At 39.4% G+C, this 22,016-nt stretch overlaps 1 protein-coding gene and 1 non-coding gene across 4 annotated transcripts; one reads left to right on the top strand and one right to left on the bottom strand.

Annotated features, from left to right (window-relative positions):
- The first annotated feature begins 8,665 nt into the window (after positions 1-8,665).
- Positions 8,666-8,747, top strand: Trnal-aag. Its single transcript has one exon. It is a non-coding gene; the product is annotated as a tRNA-Leu (tRNA).
- A 7,387-nt stretch (positions 8,748-16,134) lies between these two features.
- On the bottom strand, positions 16,135-21,684 carry LOC108977486 (putative aminopeptidase W07G4.4). Of its 3 annotated transcripts, none has more exons than XM_018947190.1 (8): positions 21,550-21,684; positions 21,077-21,185; positions 18,056-18,329; positions 17,839-17,937; positions 17,628-17,769; positions 17,073-17,413; positions 16,527-17,009; positions 16,135-16,453 (listed from the first exon to the last, which is right to left on the bottom strand). In XM_018947190.1, exons 2-8 carry the CDS (start codon positions 21,088-21,090, stop codon positions 16,289-16,291), a joined length of 1,518 nt encoding a protein of 505 aa, XP_018802735.1. In that variant the 5' UTR covers positions 21,091-21,185; positions 21,550-21,684; the 3' UTR covers positions 16,135-16,288. The 3 variants fall into 3 exon arrangements, with proteins under 3 accessions (XP_018802735.1, XP_018802736.1, XP_018802734.1); XM_018947191.1 differs by lacking the exon at positions 21,550-21,684 and adding an exon at positions 21,261-21,417; XM_018947189.1 differs by lacking the exons at positions 21,077-21,185; positions 21,550-21,684 and adding an exon at positions 20,722-20,828.
- Positions 21,685-22,016: the final 332 nt, after the last annotated feature.

Raw genomic sequence — 22,016 nt, 5'->3', positions numbered from 1 at the left:
AGTACAAGAGCTCCAGAGACCTCGCCAACAAATAAAATCGAGGCATACGAATAAGTCTTACCAACTGCAAAATGGTCACAGCATTGGCACCAGCAACAGCGCTGGCCCGCGCAGCTAAAATCGAGGAAAATAAAATATCAGAAAGTAGCCAAAGCTTGGCGGTGGTGTTAGCGGCAGCAGCGTTGCGGTGTGTGGTTCGCGTCGCTCAGTACGACCGATTCGTCGCATTTCATGTATTTACAAACGGCCAAAAGTTCGTTGACCRTACAAATAGTGACCCACTAACATCCGCGAGTGCGTTCACCTCATGTGACGTATTACTCGACACACAGCAAACGAGTAGCCGCACCAAGACTACCACAACCGCAATCATAATGTCAGCAACGAGAACGACGGTCTCCCCAAATCGAGTGTCGGCATGACTCGACACCATACGCCAGCAGCAACAATAACAATACGTTACGCTATAATATATTGCTGAGAGTTGGCTGGTGTTATCTCAGTATGTACGGTGGCTGGGAACAAGTCGAGCCGGCAACTCAGCCAATAAACTATGTATGCATATACTCGCGAACCGGCTAACAGCTTCGTCAAAAGCTGCAGTCCAAGCAAGCAACCAACCAACCAAGCACACACCCAGCATAATGGCCAAGCGAACTAAAAACACTGACGGCCAACATCGAACCGAATAGGCAATGCGATCTTTTATGCATTGCGGAAGCGTTCGGTGCGGAGTCTCTCGACTGTTGGCTTTACGTACCTGGCTGGCAGCTGTGGTTGCGGTGTGACAACTGAGCTTGGCTTATTTTATGCTAAGGTTGAAAATATTGAGTTGCTTATCGACGTTGTGCAAAGAAAGGGCAGGCCGGCGTGCCTGCTTACTCTTCAAGATCACCGCGCGCCAAAAGGGAAGCATTTGAAGAGCACGAAACAAAGATTTACAGATAGTAAGAGAACTCTGTCCGGCGCGGCGCTCGCTGAGTATGAGCTTTTTGCAGATAACAATGAGATTGGAGGTGGTTTGTTTAAAATTTTGGTACGTTTATATTTTTTTTTCAAGGAACATTTCTGAAAATTTTTCAAAATAATTTTATTTGTTTAAAAATTATTGTTTTTCGGCCATTCTCTTTTAAATTCATCAGTCAGTCGGAGAAAATTGTAAGCGGCTTTGTTCTTGTGGTTTGTAATAATTGTTTATGAAAATCGATAACCCCTGTACTGACCAAAAGGACAAGTGTTTTTTTTTAGCAGGCTGACTTCAAAAAATTTGGTTAAAGGTCTTTAGTTATCGACGAAGGTTCTAAAATATGATTAAGTATCTGAAATATGTTAAATATAGAGAATGTCTGTAGAAAGTAAGTATGGCAAGACAATGTTTGTATGAAGTTATATCGAGGTTTGGGAGTATTATCAAATTATTTAATGCGATTGCTTACCATGATTACTTAACACACCTATAGTTCGATCGAAAAATTTGTACTAGATAATAATTTAATTAAATGTAACCGTCAAATATTACAACTATCACGCACGGACATGTGATGTATAGCCTTCTGACTGAACTTAAGTTTTGGAATTAAAAAAAATTATAAAAAAATATTATTTAATTAATAACAAATTATTCTTTCATGAGAGAGAACTCAGCTGAAATAAAAAATTATCTTGCATATGATCTGTATCAAAAACGGTGACCCCGGGAGACGACCAAAAGCTTAGACAGTATCGAGAAAAATCTCTCAGAGTTGTTCGACTTTCTCAATATCTCAATCAATACATTGCTGAGAAAAATTCCGCTTCCTTGTCGCACTCTATACAGGGTACTGCAGGCTCGGGAAGCACTTGTGCAACACGGGCATAGTCTCTACCGCAATCTGCAGGTTCTGTGACAATGAACAAGAAAAACCAGAACACTCCATTCTGGATGGTCTAACAATTTGTAGAAGCAAGCTCAAGGCCCCAGGTTTCTTCTACATAGACAGGGATCACATCATCTAAATCGCACGCAGCAGACTCCTGGAATTGATCAGGAACCTGACCTTTGTGACCATATGTGATATAGACGAGGGCACAATAGACCGACCATAGGTCTCAGTGTATAGCCTCAATTTTTCTGTCTATCTATATATCTATCTATTGCTGGAGAAAATAATACTATCTGCAGAATGAAATACAGAAGGCATAATATTTTATAAGAGTGTACAGTTATTGGCGTACGCCTATGATATTTGCATCTGTAACCTCAACAATGCGCAGTTAGTTTTGCTTTATTCAGGTTGGGCAAAGAAGCAAAGCAAATGTGTCTGCCAGTGAACGAGGGCAAGGCGAAATATCTTCTGTCATCAAACAAACAGTCATCGCCAGTCAAAGTCCTTTCTCGACGAACAAAGGCCAAACTCTACAAGTCACTCATCATCCGCCTTCTGCTATCTAGTGCAGAGACGTGGACAAAAAATGTGATAAAGATCTAGATCCTTAGCGCACTTACAACGATGAAACCCGCAGTCGAAGGAACGATGGGCTGTGCGAGATATACGGGACATTGACATTGTTCAGCGGATGAAGAGACAGCGCGTACGCTGGCAATATCATGTTGTCCGGATGGATGAGAATACTCCAGCTTTGAAGATTGGAAGCAGAGGAAGATTAAGAGGAAGACCTCCACTCCGTTAGACAGATCTGGTGGAGAAGGACTTACCTACCCATGGTATTTCGAACCGATGCCAAAAAGCGTAGAAAAGAAACAGCGTGTGGCGGTGTCTACGCCAATTAAGATGAAGCTGATATTTCTGATATTTCTCATGAATATTTGGACTTGTCAGTGGATAGCGCGAACACACAGTCGATCGATTCATCACACGTTTCACAGTTTCATAACTCAATGAGAATGATAGAAAATTTGCTTAAATAGAGCTTTGAGTTTCCTCCGCAACCACCATTTACTCTGAAATAGGCCCCCAGCGACTTTTTTTGTCTCAGACCTTCGACGGTCGCTACAACATTCTAAATAAAGAATAGTTCTTAAAATGCCGAGATATCTTCAAACGACCAAATGTAATATAAATTCAATATGACATTACAACTACTATTACATTACATTACAACTGATCAAAAAATGAGGTTATGCTTTGGCAGCTGCCATTTGTCGGATTTCCAAAATTGTGCAAATTACTTATCTGTAGGTAGACCATAAGCCCACAATTAACAATCTTCAATTCTCAATGGCAACACCTTTATGTAACTAGATCGTAATCAGTGTCGCTCGAAGCAGCTGCGGGTGTCATAATATTTATGACAATTCTCCAAAAACTAGCAACCATTTCACCTAATCTTATCGGCGAATCGGCAAACCGCCAGCCTGCGATAAATTCGGACCACAGCGCGACGCAGAGGGCAAATGGCAATCATATAGACCACCTTGGAGTGCGCTGACGGGGGGTGAATGCAAGTAAATGATTATTGTTATTATATTCGAAGTTATTGGAAGAAATTACAAGAGGCAATGTCATAAATTGCAAGCAAAAAAATGTGAAAAATATTGCGAAAGTAAAATACAAATAAATTTATGAAAGCAACAACAAGGGAGTGCCGATAATGGCACTCCACAGCCCGTCGACCGCATGGCGTACCTTGAATGCCGCAACCTCGGAAAGTAGCATGCAACAATGAAGACAATAAAAACAACAGCAACAACAATGCGGGTACATGGCAGCCCACAATGTTGGCGGTGAAAGTAAAAAGCACATAATTTTCCGATTTTCCATTTTGGCCAAACGCGACAAAAACAAAATGCGCGCGCAGCGTGCGGCGGCACCCAGCAACGGCGCGGCTGAGAACAGGGCCGCAAGAGGTCGCAACAAGCAAAAAAAAAAGATCGCCAAGGCAAAGTCAGCCATCAAGGAGGCAAGGTCAGGCGCACCCAAACGTGCGGCAAACGTTTTGGCAAATGCAATTGTGACAGACTGACACGTCGGACCAAGCGCGCATGTGTTGGTGGGAAATTGTTGGTGTGCGCTAAAACCTTGACATTTTCACTTGGAAACCCGTCTTTTTATCGCTTCATTAGTAACAGCCATGTTGCAGCAACAACAACTAATTGCAACAAAAACGTGCACGTGGAATGAAGCCGAGTGGCAAGGTGTGTTTGCAAGTATACATATTTACATTAGTGTGTGTGTGTGTGCGCGTGTGTGCTCGGTTGTGTGGGTGCGCGTGAAACATGAGCGTTAACACGAGAAATACAATGCAAGGCAAGTGGCAGCAACAACAGCAATAGCAATGCCGGTGACAATAGTCACAGAAAGTAATGTGTATTTTTGTATATGCATATGTATGTGTGTGTGTGTGTGTCACTGAATGTACTCCTAAAAAGGTGTAAAAACAATAAAATTTATGAAAAAGAAATGAAGTTCATAATTTTAAGTGAATTTATGATGTGTCAAATATTGTGGCAGCGCGCACAACACGTTACGCTACGTGAGCGGCATGCAACATTTCGTTTTACCCGTCACGACGGGGCGGTGGCAGCAGGACTTTCCCGCGCCGCTCTTTTTTTTTTGCCAACGCCAATTGGCTGTTGGCTGTTTGTGCGCCGCGAACAAAAGTGAAAGTAGTTTTATGGCCACCATTGTTGCAACACCGTGTGGCAATATTGTCGCATTGACCGTGTGTCGCCGATCGGTCATGGACGGCGCCTCACAACTCTGCCGTTTGCCATTTTTCTAATGAAACCCAGGCGCAGCGAGTGAGCGATTATGAAAAATATTTGCTTGTTTGTGTGTGTGTGAGCCGTGTTAAGGTGCGCGCGTGTGGGCGCCAGTGAGATTTTCGATATTTATTAGTTTATGCAGAAAATTGTCGTAAGATAAAATAATGTAAAATAAATATGTTTCGAATTATTTCCTCAGGACAATGGCATAAATGGTCGTCAATGCGATAAATGTCGTGTGAAACATTTTCATTTTCGTTCATATTTTTTTATGACTCTTGTGTTTTACCATGTTTTTTTGCTTAGTCTTTGCTCCCAGGTTGCTGTGTGGCCCGATTTGCACGTGGTGTGTATGAGTGTCAATGAATGCTGTGTTTCTCATGTAAAACGATATCCTTTTCGGCGCGCTATACACCGAAGTGTCGGTTTGTTAAGCTTGTGAGATGCTTGGGTATCTCTTTTTATCGATTTTAGTATCCTTTAACTGCCCGCTGCTGGTCCAAGGAAAAATACGTTATGTTAATATTGAGTATTGTGGCTCGACACGACTCGGATTTTTAGAAAAAGCCCATTATAATTGTTAGCACGCTTGCTCTTCTCCAGAGAGTTTTTTTGTGGACAACGGTTTGCCGAGTTTATATGATCATCTAGCTGTTAGTTGTGAGAGAAAACCACTAATACGGTGCGAAAAATTGTTTTAATTTCTACTTAAGTAACACCGATATCAAGTGACGGGTTGTTAAGCTAGGTTAGGTTAGAAGGTGGATCAAAAAAAGTCCTCACACGAACAGCTGTAGCGCTGGTCCATTGTTATATCTAAATACTGCTTAGTGTTGAACGTAAAGTCCTGCCACAAATTTGTTGTGGTGTTCAATATCAACTCTAGATACTTCAGCAGCTTTGCCCACAATACTATGACGAAAAAGATGTTTCAACATCAGACTTGCAAAATCTCGGTATGGTAGTTAAAGTAGCTGGCTGTTTCTACCTCAAATTCCCCCATATAATTTTGACAACTTTCGTTCGACAAGATTTTGAGAGCAAGTAATTCAGAGATCCATTGAATTGTGCTCCACTAAATACCAGAATGATCGCGCAGTCGAAAAGGCGTTAAGTTTTTGATCAGCGCCGGCTACGCTCAATTGAAGTCGACAGTTCGAGGGCTGGAACACAAGAAGACGAAATATATGAAAATTAAGGTCTTTTAGTTAAAGTTACTGGTTATAATTTTGGCTATGCAGCCAAGAAATATATTATTTGTCTTGTACCAGACAAGTAAACCCTGCTTAATGAAACCGGATTAATAGACCATCCAATAAACGAGCTGGAGAGGCGAAATCGGCCTCATATAGTCCTTAAATTAGTAGGTTTCAAGGGCGGACATAAGCTAGTTATTTTCTTCCTAGAAACAACCTACTTATTATAAGATATAAAATGAAGAAAAAGAAAATTAATATGACAATATCTCCATTAGGATTTCGAAGGGCCAAATAAAAACTAGGAAAGTTTATTGGAAATGGGCTCGGCTCCATTGGTTCCTTTCAATTTACTCCGAATTGACAGACAATGAGAGAACAGTGGGAAAAGCAATTTTTTTATAATAAACTTTATAGAATAAAAACGATAAAGGATAAACAGACAATGTATTTTTATTTTTTGATTTTCACGACATCATTTTTGAATCTCTGAATAAACTGGGAAAAAATAACTAAACTGTTTATGGTAGGCAAATCGGCCACGCATAGACAAGTTTTGGTCCTTTGGATGGAGTTCAGTTACTAGATACATGACGAGTAGTCATCCTTTAGGAAGCCTGCGCTAATTGACTCTGTGATCTCAATATCGATAACTCTTCTAGTGTATCATAGCGTGATTCCACTGCCTCCCTGCTCTCCAAGATACTTCTGTCCAATATGCGATATAAGATTACTATCTTAATTGCTGCTTGGCTGACTCTGGAGTTGACTGCAGATGCATAAGGCTTTCGGGTTAGTAAAGACCTCAGCTTTAAATATACTACAGTGGTCCAGCAACTTAAAAGGCTGCCATCTTTTTCTATGTTTATTTTGAATCTTCTTTCCCAGTTCTATATGTAAATTCTCCTGCATTCAATAGTCGTCCCGACGATTCAACTGCGCTTCAGCGAAGAGGTTTATAGGTGGCAGGTTTAAAACTAGGTTTAAACTAGTTCAAGACCCACCTTTGGAGTTGTCTTTAAAGCTTAGCGAACCTCTGAACCCTTTCCATTGCCTTGCGGTAAGTGGATTTCCGTACGCCTGTAAAACATACTACTGCACCGTAGAGCATAAAGAGCAGAATAGATCTTAAAATAGCTGTGTAGCAGCAGTGCATGGAAGAGGGAGAGAGCCCCAGGTCGTGCCAAGCATCTGCCTACACGCAAATAAAGCATTGTTAGCCTTTCTCACTCTTTCTTCTACATTATACTTCCATAGCAGTGTGCTATCCAAGTCTACCCCAAGGTACTTCGTGCGTCATAAAGGAATTTTGTGTTTTACCGATTACGATGCCCAGTTCCGTATTGTAGTGAGAGTTAGTAAGATGACAATATCGTCCTCATATTGCCACTTAGCCGTCGAAGTTCCTTAGCAGTTTATTAACCACTAATGTCCATAGAATCGGAGATAGCACTGCACCTTGCGGAGTACCTCTACAGACTTCGTTGACCATTCTAGCGTCGTTCCATTCTGCTATTATCCATCTAGAAGTCAAAAGCCAGCTACTAAATGGATACTATTCATGATAGATTCTGTGGAGACGTTATTGTACGCTCCATAGATGCGCAGGAATGCCTTAGACAAGTTTTTAGGGGACGCTGCGGCCCTAATGGCACGTCCAAGATGCAGTTTAAATATTAGGTTAGAGAGAATATTCAACCATATGACATATTTATACGCTGTAGGACTATGACTGGAAATGATGGGAGCGTTGAAAACTTAGTTTTGGTTAACCTGATAATACCTAAATCCCATCTCTTCAGTTGACAAGTTCTTAAGTCGTATGAGAACTCTCCCAGAATATTAGCATGTTTATTCTCTTAAAATTACAAAACGATATTTATTAATTTATTTTAACTTTAAATTATCAACAAGAAGTCTTATGTGCCAAAAAGCTTAACTTAAGCGCTGTAGATCACCTGTCCATGATTTCACACCATCCACAAAAATCAGTGAATATGCGTTTAATGAGGGTAAATTGAATCCTGGTGGGAGCCAACATAAAACATAACGCAAAAACACCTGTTGCAGCTTCCAAAATTCCTACTCAACTCCTACGCAAACGCTGCGCCAACAACAGACAAACGCACAAACGGGTGAACGATGCGGCTAAGAAACCATTTACACCCGATTAAACATTTGAAGCTCTGCAGCAGCTTTCGCATCAGCGAGCGTGTCCTTTGCGAGCGAAGAATTGTGAGAAAATCGAAAAGCGTTGTGTTGCACGCGGCAGAAGCTGTAGCTGCCAAAAATCTGCGACAATCATTGTTGATGTGTGAGTGTGCATGTATGTATGTATGTATGTAACTGCACCTATTAATTGGCACACCAATATCGAATGACCAAAGCAACATTGTATCGTAGCTTTAAGGCGCAGCGGGCAGTTCAGCGTGGCAGGTGCATATTTGGCGCTCCAGACAGCGCAAGCAGCCACCCAGACTGCGAATGGCATTCATCAGCGCCTCCGAGCGCWCTCAAGAGTATACATACGATTTTTAGGTGTATGTCTGGAAAGCTCATGAGACTGTCTGTCGGTAGTCCAAATTTAAGTTGAGACGCTTAAAAAYAAATGTCGGCTAATTCACACGCTCGTCACGTTATCCTCYAAATATAACGCGCTGAAATGAATATATGTATATACATATGTGGATATGTGTGTGTTTATAGTTGCATTCGACAGTCATTGTTACTGTTTGTTGGCTGCTGGTGTGTGAGGGGCCAAGTGGGTAGCGTGGCCGAGCGGTCTAAGGCGCTGGTTTAAGGCACCAGTCTCTTCGGGGGCGTGGGTTCGAATCCCACCGCTGCCAAGTAATATTTTTTGCTCAATTTTTTTTTTTTTACTTTAAAAAAATTTTATTTTTAAAATATATTTATTTTTATGTTACTTGATTTACTAATAACGGTCTATTTATTTCAATTTTTTTTTTTTTTTTTTTTTTTTTTTTTTTTTTTTTTTTTTTTTTTTTTTTTTTTTTTGAAAATATTCGCTTTGAAATGCATGTTGCACGTTGCAAGCAAATGATTGCTGTTGCGTTACGCTGGGCCGCGGTTTTCTCATGCTTCACCGCCAGCAGCCTCTACACTACTTCGCCATCACCAGGCAACGTCGCCATTAATGCCAGCGTTGTCGGTGTCACATCAACAATTCGCCGTGCCGACAGCTATATGCACATGGCAGCGTCTGCCTACTCGTCTCACGACTTAATCGCGCGTCCGCCACCCTCGCTTAGTTGCCCCCTAACCCTTCCATACACATTGCCGCGGTTGGCTGTGCGTTTATTTGCCTGCCTCACATTAGATTTGGTTTAATATTTGTCTCTTGTTCACTTGCCACCGCTTTTAAGTGGCCGTCATTGTTGCTGTTGGTGTTGCTGCTGTAGTTACTGCCGCATATTGCCGCATATTGCCGCAATCACTGCAGCAGCTCCATATGCCTCGGCGGCTGGTTACGAAACTCCAGCAAAACTTCCGCATTCATTTAAGATCTCTTCCATCATTGTTGTTTTTGTTGTTATTATATTTGTTTTGCTGCTTGTCTGCCGTTGCATAGCTTCAGCTGCTGCCGTCGCGTCATTGCTATTATTAATGTCGACTGTAGCGCCGTTTGCTGCACAGTTTGCTGTTGTTGTTGTTGCTTTGTTGTAGTTTTTCTTAGTGTTTATGGTGCGCAGATCCAGCCAAACAAGCCGCATTGACAACTCGCCGTCGCCACAAGTTTCCAGCGGCAAATGGCACTACCGCAACTGCCACATAATTTTGAGCGACGACTTCGACTCGATGACAGCGTCCATTGAAGCAGTGCCTCCGCATGGATTTGAATAAAGAAAGATATTTGAGACTTTACGAATTTGTTACCACTTAACTAGAAGGATAAGTCGGAGAACCCATAAAATATTTATGTAAACGAGCAGCGTGACAGCTGAATTGGTTTCCATGTCCGTCTGTCTGTCTGTGTATATGCGTACTAGTCCCAAATTTTTGGGATATCGCACTGAAATTTTAGGCACGTCCTTTTCTCTCAAAGAAGCTGTCTATTTTTCGGAAGCGCCGATATCGGAGCACATAGCATATATGGCAGCTGCTATACAAACTGATCGATCAGAACGATCAAAATTCGGTCTTGAAATGCAAAGCTTTTTTTATTGTTCATATTGTCCAAGGCAATGGTATAATCTTCGAAGAAATTGAGCTGTCATACAAACTGATCGGTGAAACTCGGGTTCTAATAAGAAAAACTAGAACCTGTGAAGCCAAAATTAATGTTTTTTTTTATTTTATTTACTTGGAGAACTGAATCTAATTTTCTCTTGCTTACACAAAATATTGAAAACATATTTATAAATAATTGATTTTTCTTATTCAATATTCGTTATTTATTACTAATTGAGAAATATTTTATTTTTCAGATTGGCGCTTTGCTAACGGTAAGTGTATGCACATTTATATAGCATCTGATCAATTTGATCCGGACTGAAGAAAAAATACTACATTTTCGAGCATTTGTATACAAACCTTTATTATCGTCTTCAAAATAGGCTCCGCGTTAATACAAGCGTGCTAATGTCATTTTGCATACACTTTTCAAAAGCTGTGACGGTCTTCAGCGGCTTTGGCGAATTCCGCTTTTTCGTTTGCGACTCATATTGGGAACGTCATTTGCTGATTATTGAGGAGTTTCGACGTCGTATTCATAAACCCATTTAATGAATGCAAGGTACTCAGCTAAATTGTACGTCTTCTACTCGACGTCACTGCAGAAGATTCAGGTCTTTTGCTACGAGACTAGCATTGACACGCTTCATACCCAAAATATTAACCAAAATGTGTGAGGCAAGCCATTGAAATGTTCACCGGGGACAAGACAAAGATGTAGATCAAAAGTTGGCAAATTCATTAGAACATCACACTAGGCATTACGTAAGAACGCATCATAAGCAGTCACTTCCAACTTATCGCCAAAACCGCAAGCAGTTATTTCATCTGCTGGGCTTTCCTAAAGAAAGAAGATGTTGGTTGTGGAATTTTTGCTTTGCGCGTTCAATAATGCATAAGTTACCAGAGAGTTTAAGACAATGACTTACCATTCAAGTCACCAACCGGCTAAATCATACGTTAATTACCAGATTGAGTTGATAATGCAACTCGAAAATCTTAGGTATGTAAGATCTTCTCATCCCTTTATTACTCATAAGGAATATGAACAGCAACATATTTGTTTGCAAGTTTCGATGCTAATTTGTTCAAATTAGGTAGTCGTAACTTTTGCTCTTTACACGTATATTAAAAAGTGTTATTATTATATTATTATATTATAGAAAACCACAGAAGCTTCAATATTAATAGGGAATATTTATTATGATTCGAAAGAACATTCTTATACATTTCTTTTTTGAAGATTATCTCTTTGAAATGTTGGCCGCGGTTACGTCTCAGATAATCCATCTGTTGAGTCCAATTTTCAATGACTCATTCGTGCATTTCGACTAGTAATTGGCGCATGACACGTGTGATGTTTTCTTCCAAGGCCTGAATCGAAGCGAGATTGTCCGCATAGACTTTAGAGTTTACATTTCGCTGCAGGAAAAAGGCTAACGGTGTGATATCTTGGTAGCCAATCGACCGGCCCAAAACGTAAAATTATTTGCTCGTCGAAGTGATCCCTTAATAAATTCATTGATTAAGGCAATGTGTGGTCTTGCTGAAACCAAATGCCGCCGAGATCACGAGTTTCAATTTCAGGCATCAAAAAGTCGGTTGTCATGATGGGATAACGGTCGCCATTGACTGTTACGTTCTCACCGGCATAATTTTTGAAGAAATGTTTACCAATGAATTCACCGGCGCACAAGCCACACCAAACCGTGCTTTTTTCTGGATAAAATATCAGCTTCTGAATCTCTTCAGGTTGCTCCTCATCCCAAATGTGTACATTTTACTTGTTTACACTCCCTGATTTTGAATTTGGCTCCGAAACAGTCTCTCCAAACAGTCCGAGTTGCTGCGAACAGCGCCGAATCGCTTCTACATGGTCTTCGTGTACACTCTCAGCCGCGGCAGCTATATTTTCTTCACTCCGTGCTGAACGTGAGCTATTCGGTTGAACATTATCCAATAATGAGTGCTGGGTCTCAATATAGGTGGATAGGATCAGTAGACCGCCAATGCTGACAGTGAATAAAGCGAAGTGCACGAAACTAACTCCTTACATAACGTGAATTTTCGTAATACCTCTACTTGGATAACCCGTTTTTAACAAAATACGATAGCGATGCTTCGAAACATCTTAGTGGACTGTATGGGTGCTTAACATGAGCCGAATCCAACAAAAGTTGTTCGCATACGAAGCACTTTGAAGTAAATGGTTGCCTCTTTTTGTTTTTTTTCTTTCTTTTTTTGAAAAAACTGGACATGTCGCGACCATACTTCTACAACACCAGAAAACATTAATTTCTGATTAATACAGAACCATCTGTTTGCAAAAAATCTTTTTCAAAAAATCGGAAAAACCAACCGCCAAAGTCATATAAGTTTCCCCCACGACAATTCGAGCTCTCAGATATTGACTGAAATAATTGCATTTCTGAGGACTCAAAGCATCGATTTGATAAGTCATCCATAGTTTAGTCCTGACTTGGCACCAAATGGCTTTTTTTTCGTAAAAAAATAAATAGAGAGGCCAACGTTTTTCAACACCTAAAGAGACGGTTTAAACTTTAAGAACGCATGTTTTGGAGACACATCCATCAAAGTGGCAAAAGCGATTCGACAATTGGTTCAAAAGCATGTAAAAGTGTATAAGTAGATCGTAATGGATATCCACTAGTCATACAAACCTACCGATCAAAATCAAGCTATTGTAAGGAAAGCTTGAAACTGTGAAGGGTATTATAGCTTCAGTGCAGCCGAAGTTAACGTTTTTTTCCTGTTCTTTCTTCAAACGCTTGGTAACCACAAAAGACTCGAAGCTAAAATGTAAAAAAAAACGAAGAGGACGTCCCAAAACTGGTCAAAATTAATTCGCATAATAAAGGTAACGGTGCCTGTCAGAAATGAACCGTTACATATTACAAACTTACTGTTATAAAGTGGAACGTTAAACAGGCGTATCGATAAATGAATCACCGCCTCAGGCACAGCGAAGACACAAAGCCGTTGCAGGCTTCCAAAAAAACAAAAACAAACACAAAAGCAATGCCAAAGGCTGGCCCACTGATGCGTCGCACGATTCTTATTATATACCAGGGGTATATACATATACACATACGTACATATGTAAATGCAGCGAAGCACATAAGCAAGGTACCGTAAGGAGCCTCAATGAAGACGATCGTCAGTTAGCAAAACAAGAAATGAAAACAAAATGAAAGCACATAAAACAGCAACAACAATCAAAACAAGTCCAAGGCAGCCAAGTTGCACTCATTTAAAGCCATTGGGCAGCCTGTAAACTGCGTACGACAAGCTACGTAGCCCACAAGATGGACCTCCGAAGCAACAAAAGAAAGCAGAAAACTAACTAAAGACAATGAACGAAAAGAAAGAAATAAAGAAAGGCTCAAAAGCCGTTTACTAAAGATAACAATGCAAGTCATCGCATGGACTCAAGAGCGGACAAGTGAAGGGAAATGCGAGGCGCGCAGAACAACGGTAGTTTCAAGTGAGCCACCTTGTGGGGCATGCACGGGAACGACCAAGAACAACCACAACAACAACAACGTGCGCGGTGACAGTGAATAGTGGTCAACGGGTAACGGTAAATTATGCAATCACAACATGAACGAGGCACTCTTGACCGAGTTTTCAAAAGCCAGATTAACGGTGCATGCGCAAGAACGATTGCTGCTTGCACTCGCTAGCACCGTTGTTGTACATTAACGCAGCCAGAATTGCGGCAGCGAGAAATCAAGGAATTGTTGCGAAGTTAAATACAAACTGCTTACGAAATCTTGCGGTATTTTTTATTGAATTTTCAATTGTTCATAAATTTTTTTTTTTTTTGTTTGATGACTCATGCGCAGCTCTTGACCGATGCTACGGCTGCTACTATGCCGATCTCTTTCGACCAATTTTATCGCAATTTTCGACGACAGGCCTTCCGGAGCGTGGCACATCTTCGACCACCTCTACACCAGAACGAAAACGTTGAAACGATCGTTGTGCGGTGGCAATGGAAACTGTATCGGGTCCATAAACTGCACAAATTTTATTGGCGGCGCGTGATGAATTTTTGCCTTTATCGTAGTGGTACTGCTCCACGTTTGCGACGCTATAACTCACGAACGACTTAAAAGAAACGACAATCAATCCAACACGTGTTGGCGCGTGAAATAAGCTTTCCAAAACGGTATAGCATGACCCGATGCGACGAATAAAACTAGAAAAACTGGCGCTCTCAGCGCCAACTAGCGAATATGCCGCAAGACTTTTTTGACAACCTAATATTTAAAAATATTATCCAATTAATATATCCAATTAATTTCAAAAATTCAAAAATTTTAATAAATAAATGGTAAACATAGCAATCAAGGAAAAGTTCCAAGAAGATCTGACGTTTTCGAGACAAATTTTGTTCAGCGATGAGGCCCATTTCGGGCTCAGTGAGTATGTAAGCAAGCTAAATTGCCGCATTTGGAACGAAGAGCAACCTGAAGTGATTCAAGAGCTGCAATTTCATCCAAAAAACTAACGGTTTAGTCTGATTTGTGGGCGGTGGAATTATCGGTCCATATTTCTTCAAAAATGATGCCGGTAAGAACGTAACCGTTAATGGTGACCTTTATCGCGCCATGATAACCGACTATTTGATGCCTGAAATTGAAACTCATGATCTCTGGGATATTTTATTTCAACAAGACGGCGCCACTTCCCACTCATCGCATCAATCAATGGATTTATTGAGAGAACACTTCGGTGAGCAAATAATTTCACAATTTGGGTCGGTCGATTGGCCACACCATTTACACTTTTTCCTGTGGAGTTATATAAAGTCGAAAGTCTGTGGACTATTCCGCTTCGGTGCAATCCTTGGAGCAGAACATCACGCGTGTCATTCACCAGTTGCCAGTCGAAGTGCTCGAATGAGTCGTTGAAAATTGGATTCAATGGATCTGCGACATAGCCGCGGTCAACATTTGAAAAAGATAATCTTCAAGAAATAAATGCCAAAGAATGTTCTTTCGAATGATGAAAAGCATTCCGCATTAAATTTGAAGTTGCTGTGTTTTTTCTTAAAAGAAAAGTAGGGAACCTCGAAATTGATCATCTTTTATATCTCTGCGTAGTTACCGAAGTTCTGCTCATCGATGACAACAAATTGTAATCGGTAGGAGCCAAGTCTGGTGTATGCTGCGGATGGAGTAGCAGCTCCCAGCCAAGTACTTTTATTGCATACTGAACCGATTTTGCTTTGTGTACAGGCGCATTGTCGTGTCACAAAACTATTTTGCCATGTCTTCTGGCTCATTCTGCTCGTTTTTCGCTCAATGATCAGTGAGTTTCTTTCGTGTCTTTGAAACAAAATTTCTCAAGTGTTTTTCGGTTTTCTCTTTGCCTTTCATTCAATTCACGTGGCACCCATTTTCCACACTTTTGGATCTTAATTTTTTTTTGCATCGCTTTCAAGCGGTCTGAAATTGTTTGTTGTGCAACAATTAACATGGCTTTCATTTGGTTTTGATTCAAAATATCATCTCCATTTAATATTGCCTGCAGTTCGGCGTATTCAAACTTTTTTGGTGAACTTCCACGTTCTTCATTTCTCACATCAAAATCATCATCTCTGAACCGTTGAAGTTATCTTTTGCATACTATCCATATGCCTCGACAAGCGCTCGGTGCGACTCTGCAATACTTTTCTTCAAATGGAAACAAGATATTAATGCTTTCCTCAAATCATCACTTTTCGGTATAAAATTTGACATTTTCAACGTAATGAAAAAATATGATGTTTGCTCAATGACTGTAGGTTTATTAAATACGTTTGACAGATGTCATGCCAACCAAACAAAAAACAATTAAGGCTCATTCACAACAAATGTTCCCTACTAAAACATTTTTATGTAAACACTCACTCATACCGTTAAGTCTGGTATATAGTATATATGGTAGACATCACCGTGAGGATCGGTAGACAGTATATATAAATCATGTTTTCAAGGACCTGCCTCATATTTGCAACCCAATCAGTAGCTGACATTTAGCACTGGCTTTCATTGTATATGTGATTATATTTCGTAGTGTTTAGCGTAACAAATTACATACATATTTGCGGCAATAAGTACAATATAATTGATATCTTATGGAAATGCTTGCAAAGTTTCCAACTTAAATGCAGAGCGAATAAAAAATTCTATAAATGTGTCTTTGCTAAGGCAACAATGGGAGCAGCTGTTGGTATCTCTGGGAATACGCAAGCGCTGGCAGCAATATCAATGTGCGTGTATTTCAATGGCGAGCTGGACTCTAGGCCATGCTTGTCCAAGCCAGTGGCTTGGATAAGAAAAGCGGCTGGAATCTAAAATTATAGAAATTAGCATAATTAGAAAATTATAATGTATACTAAAAAAACTAATTTCAAAATGATTTACCTGGTGTCCACGGGGCGTGCGTGTCGATGGTGCATTGTTGGCTTGCACAAGATCTTCACCAAGCACTTTACCCTTATTAAAATCGAAATCATCTGGACGCAAAACGGACACCTCGAAAGGTTCGCCAAACGACTGGCCAGTCTCTTGCAACAGACGTGCATGCCCAGCTTTTTGCGCCACACTATTGTCAATGGCAATCGAGTAGCCATCACCAGCTGAAATGCAAGCATGACCTGTCAATGTAGCAATGGTGAAGAGATGTGGATCGGGCAATTTGCGCTCGATGGCCATCTCTTTCATGCGACACAAAGCATCCGCCATGCACATGCGTCCCTCGGCATCGGTGTTGCCAATGCGTATGCGTACACCGGCGCGTGAGGTGTACAACTCATCGGAAACATAGGATTCTTCGCCCACCGAATTACGGACCATGCAAAGTGCAGCGATAACATGCACATCGGCAGGCTTTTGCTCGTTGACAATCTGTGTGTGTGCAACAATTTAGTTAAAATTTGTCGTAAATCTGTGTTAAACAAAACCTCTTACCTGCATGAAGCCAGCAACGGCAGCGGCGCCACACTTATCACGTGACATGCCGGCCATCACACCGCCAGCCTTAATGTCAGCGCCACCAGTATCGTAGGTGACACCCTTACCCACCAACATCAGAGTTTTCCGTGCCGGTTGCGGTGGCACATACTCCAGGAAGATGATGCGTCCGCGATGACGACTCACTTGATTGGCAGCACGATTAACGGCGGCAAAAAGTGGATAATCCTCTTGTAAAACATTCAAATCGCTAATGACTTCCTTCTTCAGTGAGGACAATACGCTGTTAACGTAGTCTTCAACGCGAGGTGGCGCCATGCGTTCTGGATCGCCAACACCTGCAAAGGCAAATAACAACAAGCTGTTAAGAGTATTGTTGCATACTTTAAGGCACGCGTGTAAACAAATAGAAAGCCTAGTTGTAGCATTGCCAGTTGCAAAGTACTGATATTGAACAAATATTAAAATAGAGGCAAATTTATTTTGCAAATAACAGTTTTTGTACTTTTACAATATTTTGGTAAAAAAGCTTTTTATTTAAATGTTACTTACCAATATCGCGTGCCACCATCCGACCTGATTCCAAAACCAAAGCATCTTTTATAATTTCCTCAGCCCTCGGCGTGGAAATCAAAAGTGACAGCTCCTTAATACGCTTCGCCTGCTCGGGCACATCCTCGCGCAGTTGAATAGGCTAGAGACAATAATTTTATTATTATTTTTTTTTTATAAACTTTCTATCTAAAATATTATCGGTACTTACAACATATAACTGATCCAAGGCACCCAGCACGGTGCAAAGTTCGGCATTGCAGAAACGGTTGCTCGCTGGCACCAACAGCAGTGGCGATTTGAAGCCAGCCTAAGGAAATACACGAAAGTGATAAGCGTTGCGATAAATGCATTATTGCAAATATCTTGAGCATATTGTAAACATATTTGTCTTGTTACGTTATATTTGTTTTACAACTTCATCTCACCTTAATGGCGCGCTCCAATGACTTGGCTGCCGCTTTCTGATATGTGCGCACATCATGATAATCAGTCAGTTCCTGTACGGGTGAATAAACTATGGGCAAGTCCAGCTTGGGCGACTTAAAGCATGACACCACACTATCGAAAGCCTTATCAAATGAGCGGAATTCACCGAACTGCTCCAGCAATTCTGGCGGCACTTGACGATCGATAATACAGAGTACATCACAACTGGACTTCTGTATGAGTTTAGCGATTTTCACGCTGCACGGCAAGAGTCTAAAAGCAGGAAAAGAAAAACAACAATAGAAAATATTAAATTAATGTGTATGTCATGCACTTTTAAAGTTCAAGGCAAATACAATTCAGGAGCAACAACAACTACAATTGCACGCTATAAACTGCATGTACATGCATTACACATACATATACGTAGTATGTGTGTCAGTGTGTTATATGGAACCAATCAGCACATCATTGTGTACGATGTACCATTTGCGTTTTATAGCAATTGACATTAAATGCTTTGTTGCATTTGTTCATTTCCTCATCTGCTTTGCTGTATGTTTGTTATAAACAATTATGTATTTTTTTTTGGTCACGGAGCACTTTTTAAGTGCCGCTATAAATAGTTGACTGCCAACTAACGTTCATAATTTACAACAATTAATATGCAGCCGGTTTCTCTTATCGGCAGGGAAATGGGCGTAAAATTAAACGTTTACAGGAATGCCTTAAAATATGTTTTGTTGCTTTATGAAGCCAAATCTTTTTTTAAGCTCAGCTTCGAGTCCGAAACAAATTGCATTATGCAAATTATCATTGATTTTTAGCTAAATGGATTTATAAATAATCATTTTTATTGATATAATTTACGCTCATTGAAAGCAATTAAAAGAAGGTGCCAAAAGTATAACATCGTACGTTTTAGCTTGCTCAAAATAATTAAATTTAAATCGGTTTATACGCAACTTTTGTTCCGTATATAAAAAAAAACTTTAAATTCAACACATTTAAAAATGTTTCTGTTTTCCTTCATCAACTGCCCACATGCTACAGTAAAGCTGTTAGATTTACAACTCATCGGCATTAATCTAATCGAGAATAATAAAATATAAAAAATAATACACATAGTAACGCAAACATTGCCACAATGTTCCAAGAAAGCATTAACTTCGGTTGCGCCAAAACTATAATAATACCCTTCTCAAATAAAGATGTTTCCATCCAAGAATATGTATTGGTGGTACGACATAAACACATTTTTCGGAGATATTACCATTGCCTTAAATAATAATCCATATTTCTTGATCATATAAAAATGTCTTCCACAAGGGAACTTGAATTTGATCGTTCTTATGACAGCTATGTATATTCTATAGCGGGCCGATTCCGCCAAATGAGCAGCTTCTGAGGGACTAGTATGCGGATATACAGACTGACGGGAACGTTACGCGTGTGACTTATTTATGTACATATATATTTCATATGGTCTCTGACGTTTTCTTTTGGGTATCACAAACTTAGTGGCAAACCCTGTTCAGGTCATTAAAATAAAACAAATAATCACACTGGATTTTTGAAGACCATTTCATAATCTTCTATAAATGAAATTACAGTCTGATATACACATGTATAATCAGTGATTTATGATTTTCACATTATCGAAAACATCGAAAGCCATAAAGGTTTAAACTCAACATAACTATTTTATGAGAAAAGCTTACAAACTATTATATCAACTACTGTTTTTTAATTAAATTCTTAGCCGCTTTTTATAATTCACTTTTTTAAACTAATTAATATGCTATAAAACCTCTCATGTTCGTACTATACCATCCTTCACATCACTATTTGACACTTACGAAGTGTTGGATATGCAAACTCCAACCAGCTCGAGGTGATCTTTCTTCTTTAACGGCGAATTGCTCCGTCTACGATAAGCTGATCGTTTATGTGCCATTCGAATCAAATTTTTTTTCATTTGTTATTTTTTTTTTTAAGTGCGTCAAGCATTGTTTTCATACATTTTTGGGGTTACTTTGAATTACATTGCTTTGAATTGTTGGGTAGATGTACATACGTAAGTATAGCCCATTGGGATAAGAACTTAGTATTCATAGAATCAAACTTTCCTTTAGCGTCTGCTTCTGTTTACTTACACAGCTTTGAATTAAATTTGTTTTTGTTTTTATAGTGTGCTAACACTTGCAGCTGATAATTTCTATACAAAATGCAATAAATATTTAGTACACGTATGTAGATAGCTGGAATCTCTCGCATATTAATAGCAAAATTTGTGAACAAACATACGCAAGTACATTGTATAGACATACATATGTATGTATATCTCAGAAACTTGTACAGCATACACTCATATGCTTAAGCATATAAAAATTCACACAAAAATCTTGCACTCTGAAAGCAGGGATACGAAAAGTCTGTGTTTTGTTATCTATAAATTTTAATTCTACATTTATAATGTCTTTTGAAACAAAATAAAAGTATAAATGGGTACGCCGTCGCAAATTAGTTTCCTTTTGTGAGATAAGGAAATATTAATTTTAACACTTTTGCACTTTCTGCAATACACATTTGCAAGTTATTGCTTAATTATTTTTTTGCTTTAGTATATCTATTATTATTACAATAAAACAAAGAGCTCACTTACGTATCGGCTACCATGTTAAACAGTATATTTCAAAGACACAGATATTATTAAACAATTTAAACGTCCGACAACGACGACGACCGCTACCTAACTGACTATTGCAATACAACTTTCTAATCTTCCAATACAAATTCTATACCAACATTCGTGTACTTTACTATTGTTGTTTTATGATGCCGATTTATCTACTGTATATATACAGTCAAGTTCGCTATTGATAAGGTAACAACTTTTTCTTATAGGAAAATTGTTAACGTCTACTTCTAAATTCAAGATCTATAAAATTTCGTATCTCTAACAACTGTATTAACATAGTAAACCGTGTTGTTGACACATTTTTGGTTTTTGTACTTACCTCTCGATTCCCATGATGGAAGCTGGACACACTATCACAACTAGCCTTCTTGTTCTGGGTTTCTGCCGATTATATATGATTTAGTAGACGGCAGTATGCTTCTTATTAACTAGAAATCAAGGTAGAAGATAACCGTATTAGACACAATTGGCGAAACCAATAAGTTATTCAATGAAAAGTGTACTGTTTGTTCCTCTTATTGGGTAGATAAAACACGTTTTTGGCACACTTTGTGTAACCGATGACTGGGTTCCATGAAGGAAAATGTTTACAATGAAAATCAGCTCTAAAGAGCTTCACTTTATAGAAATCGGTTGCAATGTAATTACAAGTAAACAGAGAGGAACGTGTTAATATTGCACTTATATCTTAAGCTTACTAAGTCCAAATTGTGGCAATACACATGACAAATGCATGATTCTCCGGCTAACAATTCCCTACGAACTATATACTTTCTGTTAACCACCACTCACTGTAAAGCTTGTCGCCGATGAGTAAGCTGCGTTTCTCAGAAAACTTTAAGCTAAACAAAAATTTATTTAAATTGTGTAAGTCTCTTTTGCATAAAAATTTGCCGGTGCAGTAGCTCAATACACTCTTCACATGTTTTAAATGCGCCAATCAGCTGTTATAGGCAGTGCTGTAAACAGTGTGCTACTACTACAATAATTTACCCCGTCTGATAAGAAGTAGCGAATTTTATTTCTTGATTGAATTAAGGCAAGCAAAGTTTCAACTGCTGTTGCACTGAAGCTGAGAATACTCTACACAAATAAAAATATTTCCATACTATAATTTGATTTTAATCATTCAGTTTGTATATAAATATATATGAAGATAACAAAGTTTTCTATACAAGAATTTGTTCTCGATCGTTCGGTTGAATATATTCAATAACTAAGAAACTAGACTAATCAACTTATATATACATATTATCTGA

Source organism: Bactrocera latifrons, unplaced genomic scaffold (genome assembly GCF_001853355.1).
Source record: "Bactrocera latifrons isolate USDA-ARS-PBARC rearing strain unplaced genomic scaffold, ASM185335v1 scaffold_90, whole genome shotgun sequence".
In the NCBI taxonomy this organism is placed as follows: Eukaryota; Metazoa; Arthropoda; class Insecta; order Diptera; family Tephritidae; genus Bactrocera; species Bactrocera latifrons.
Note: the sequence above shows the minus strand (reverse complement) of the source record. Positions and strands in the feature narration are given on the sequence as shown.

Bases quoted from the DNA above. Each gene is read 5' to 3' on its own strand.
- LOC108977486 (XM_018947190.1), bottom strand. The intron at 17,938-18,055 runs GTGAGATGAAGT...GTATTTCCTTAG, and splicing joins CATTGGAGCGCGCCATTAAG to GCTGGCTTCAAATCGCCACT. The intron at 16,454-16,526 runs GTAAATCATTTT...CTATAATTTTAG, and splicing joins GCACGCCCCGTGGACACCAG to ATTCCAGCCGCTTTTCTTAT.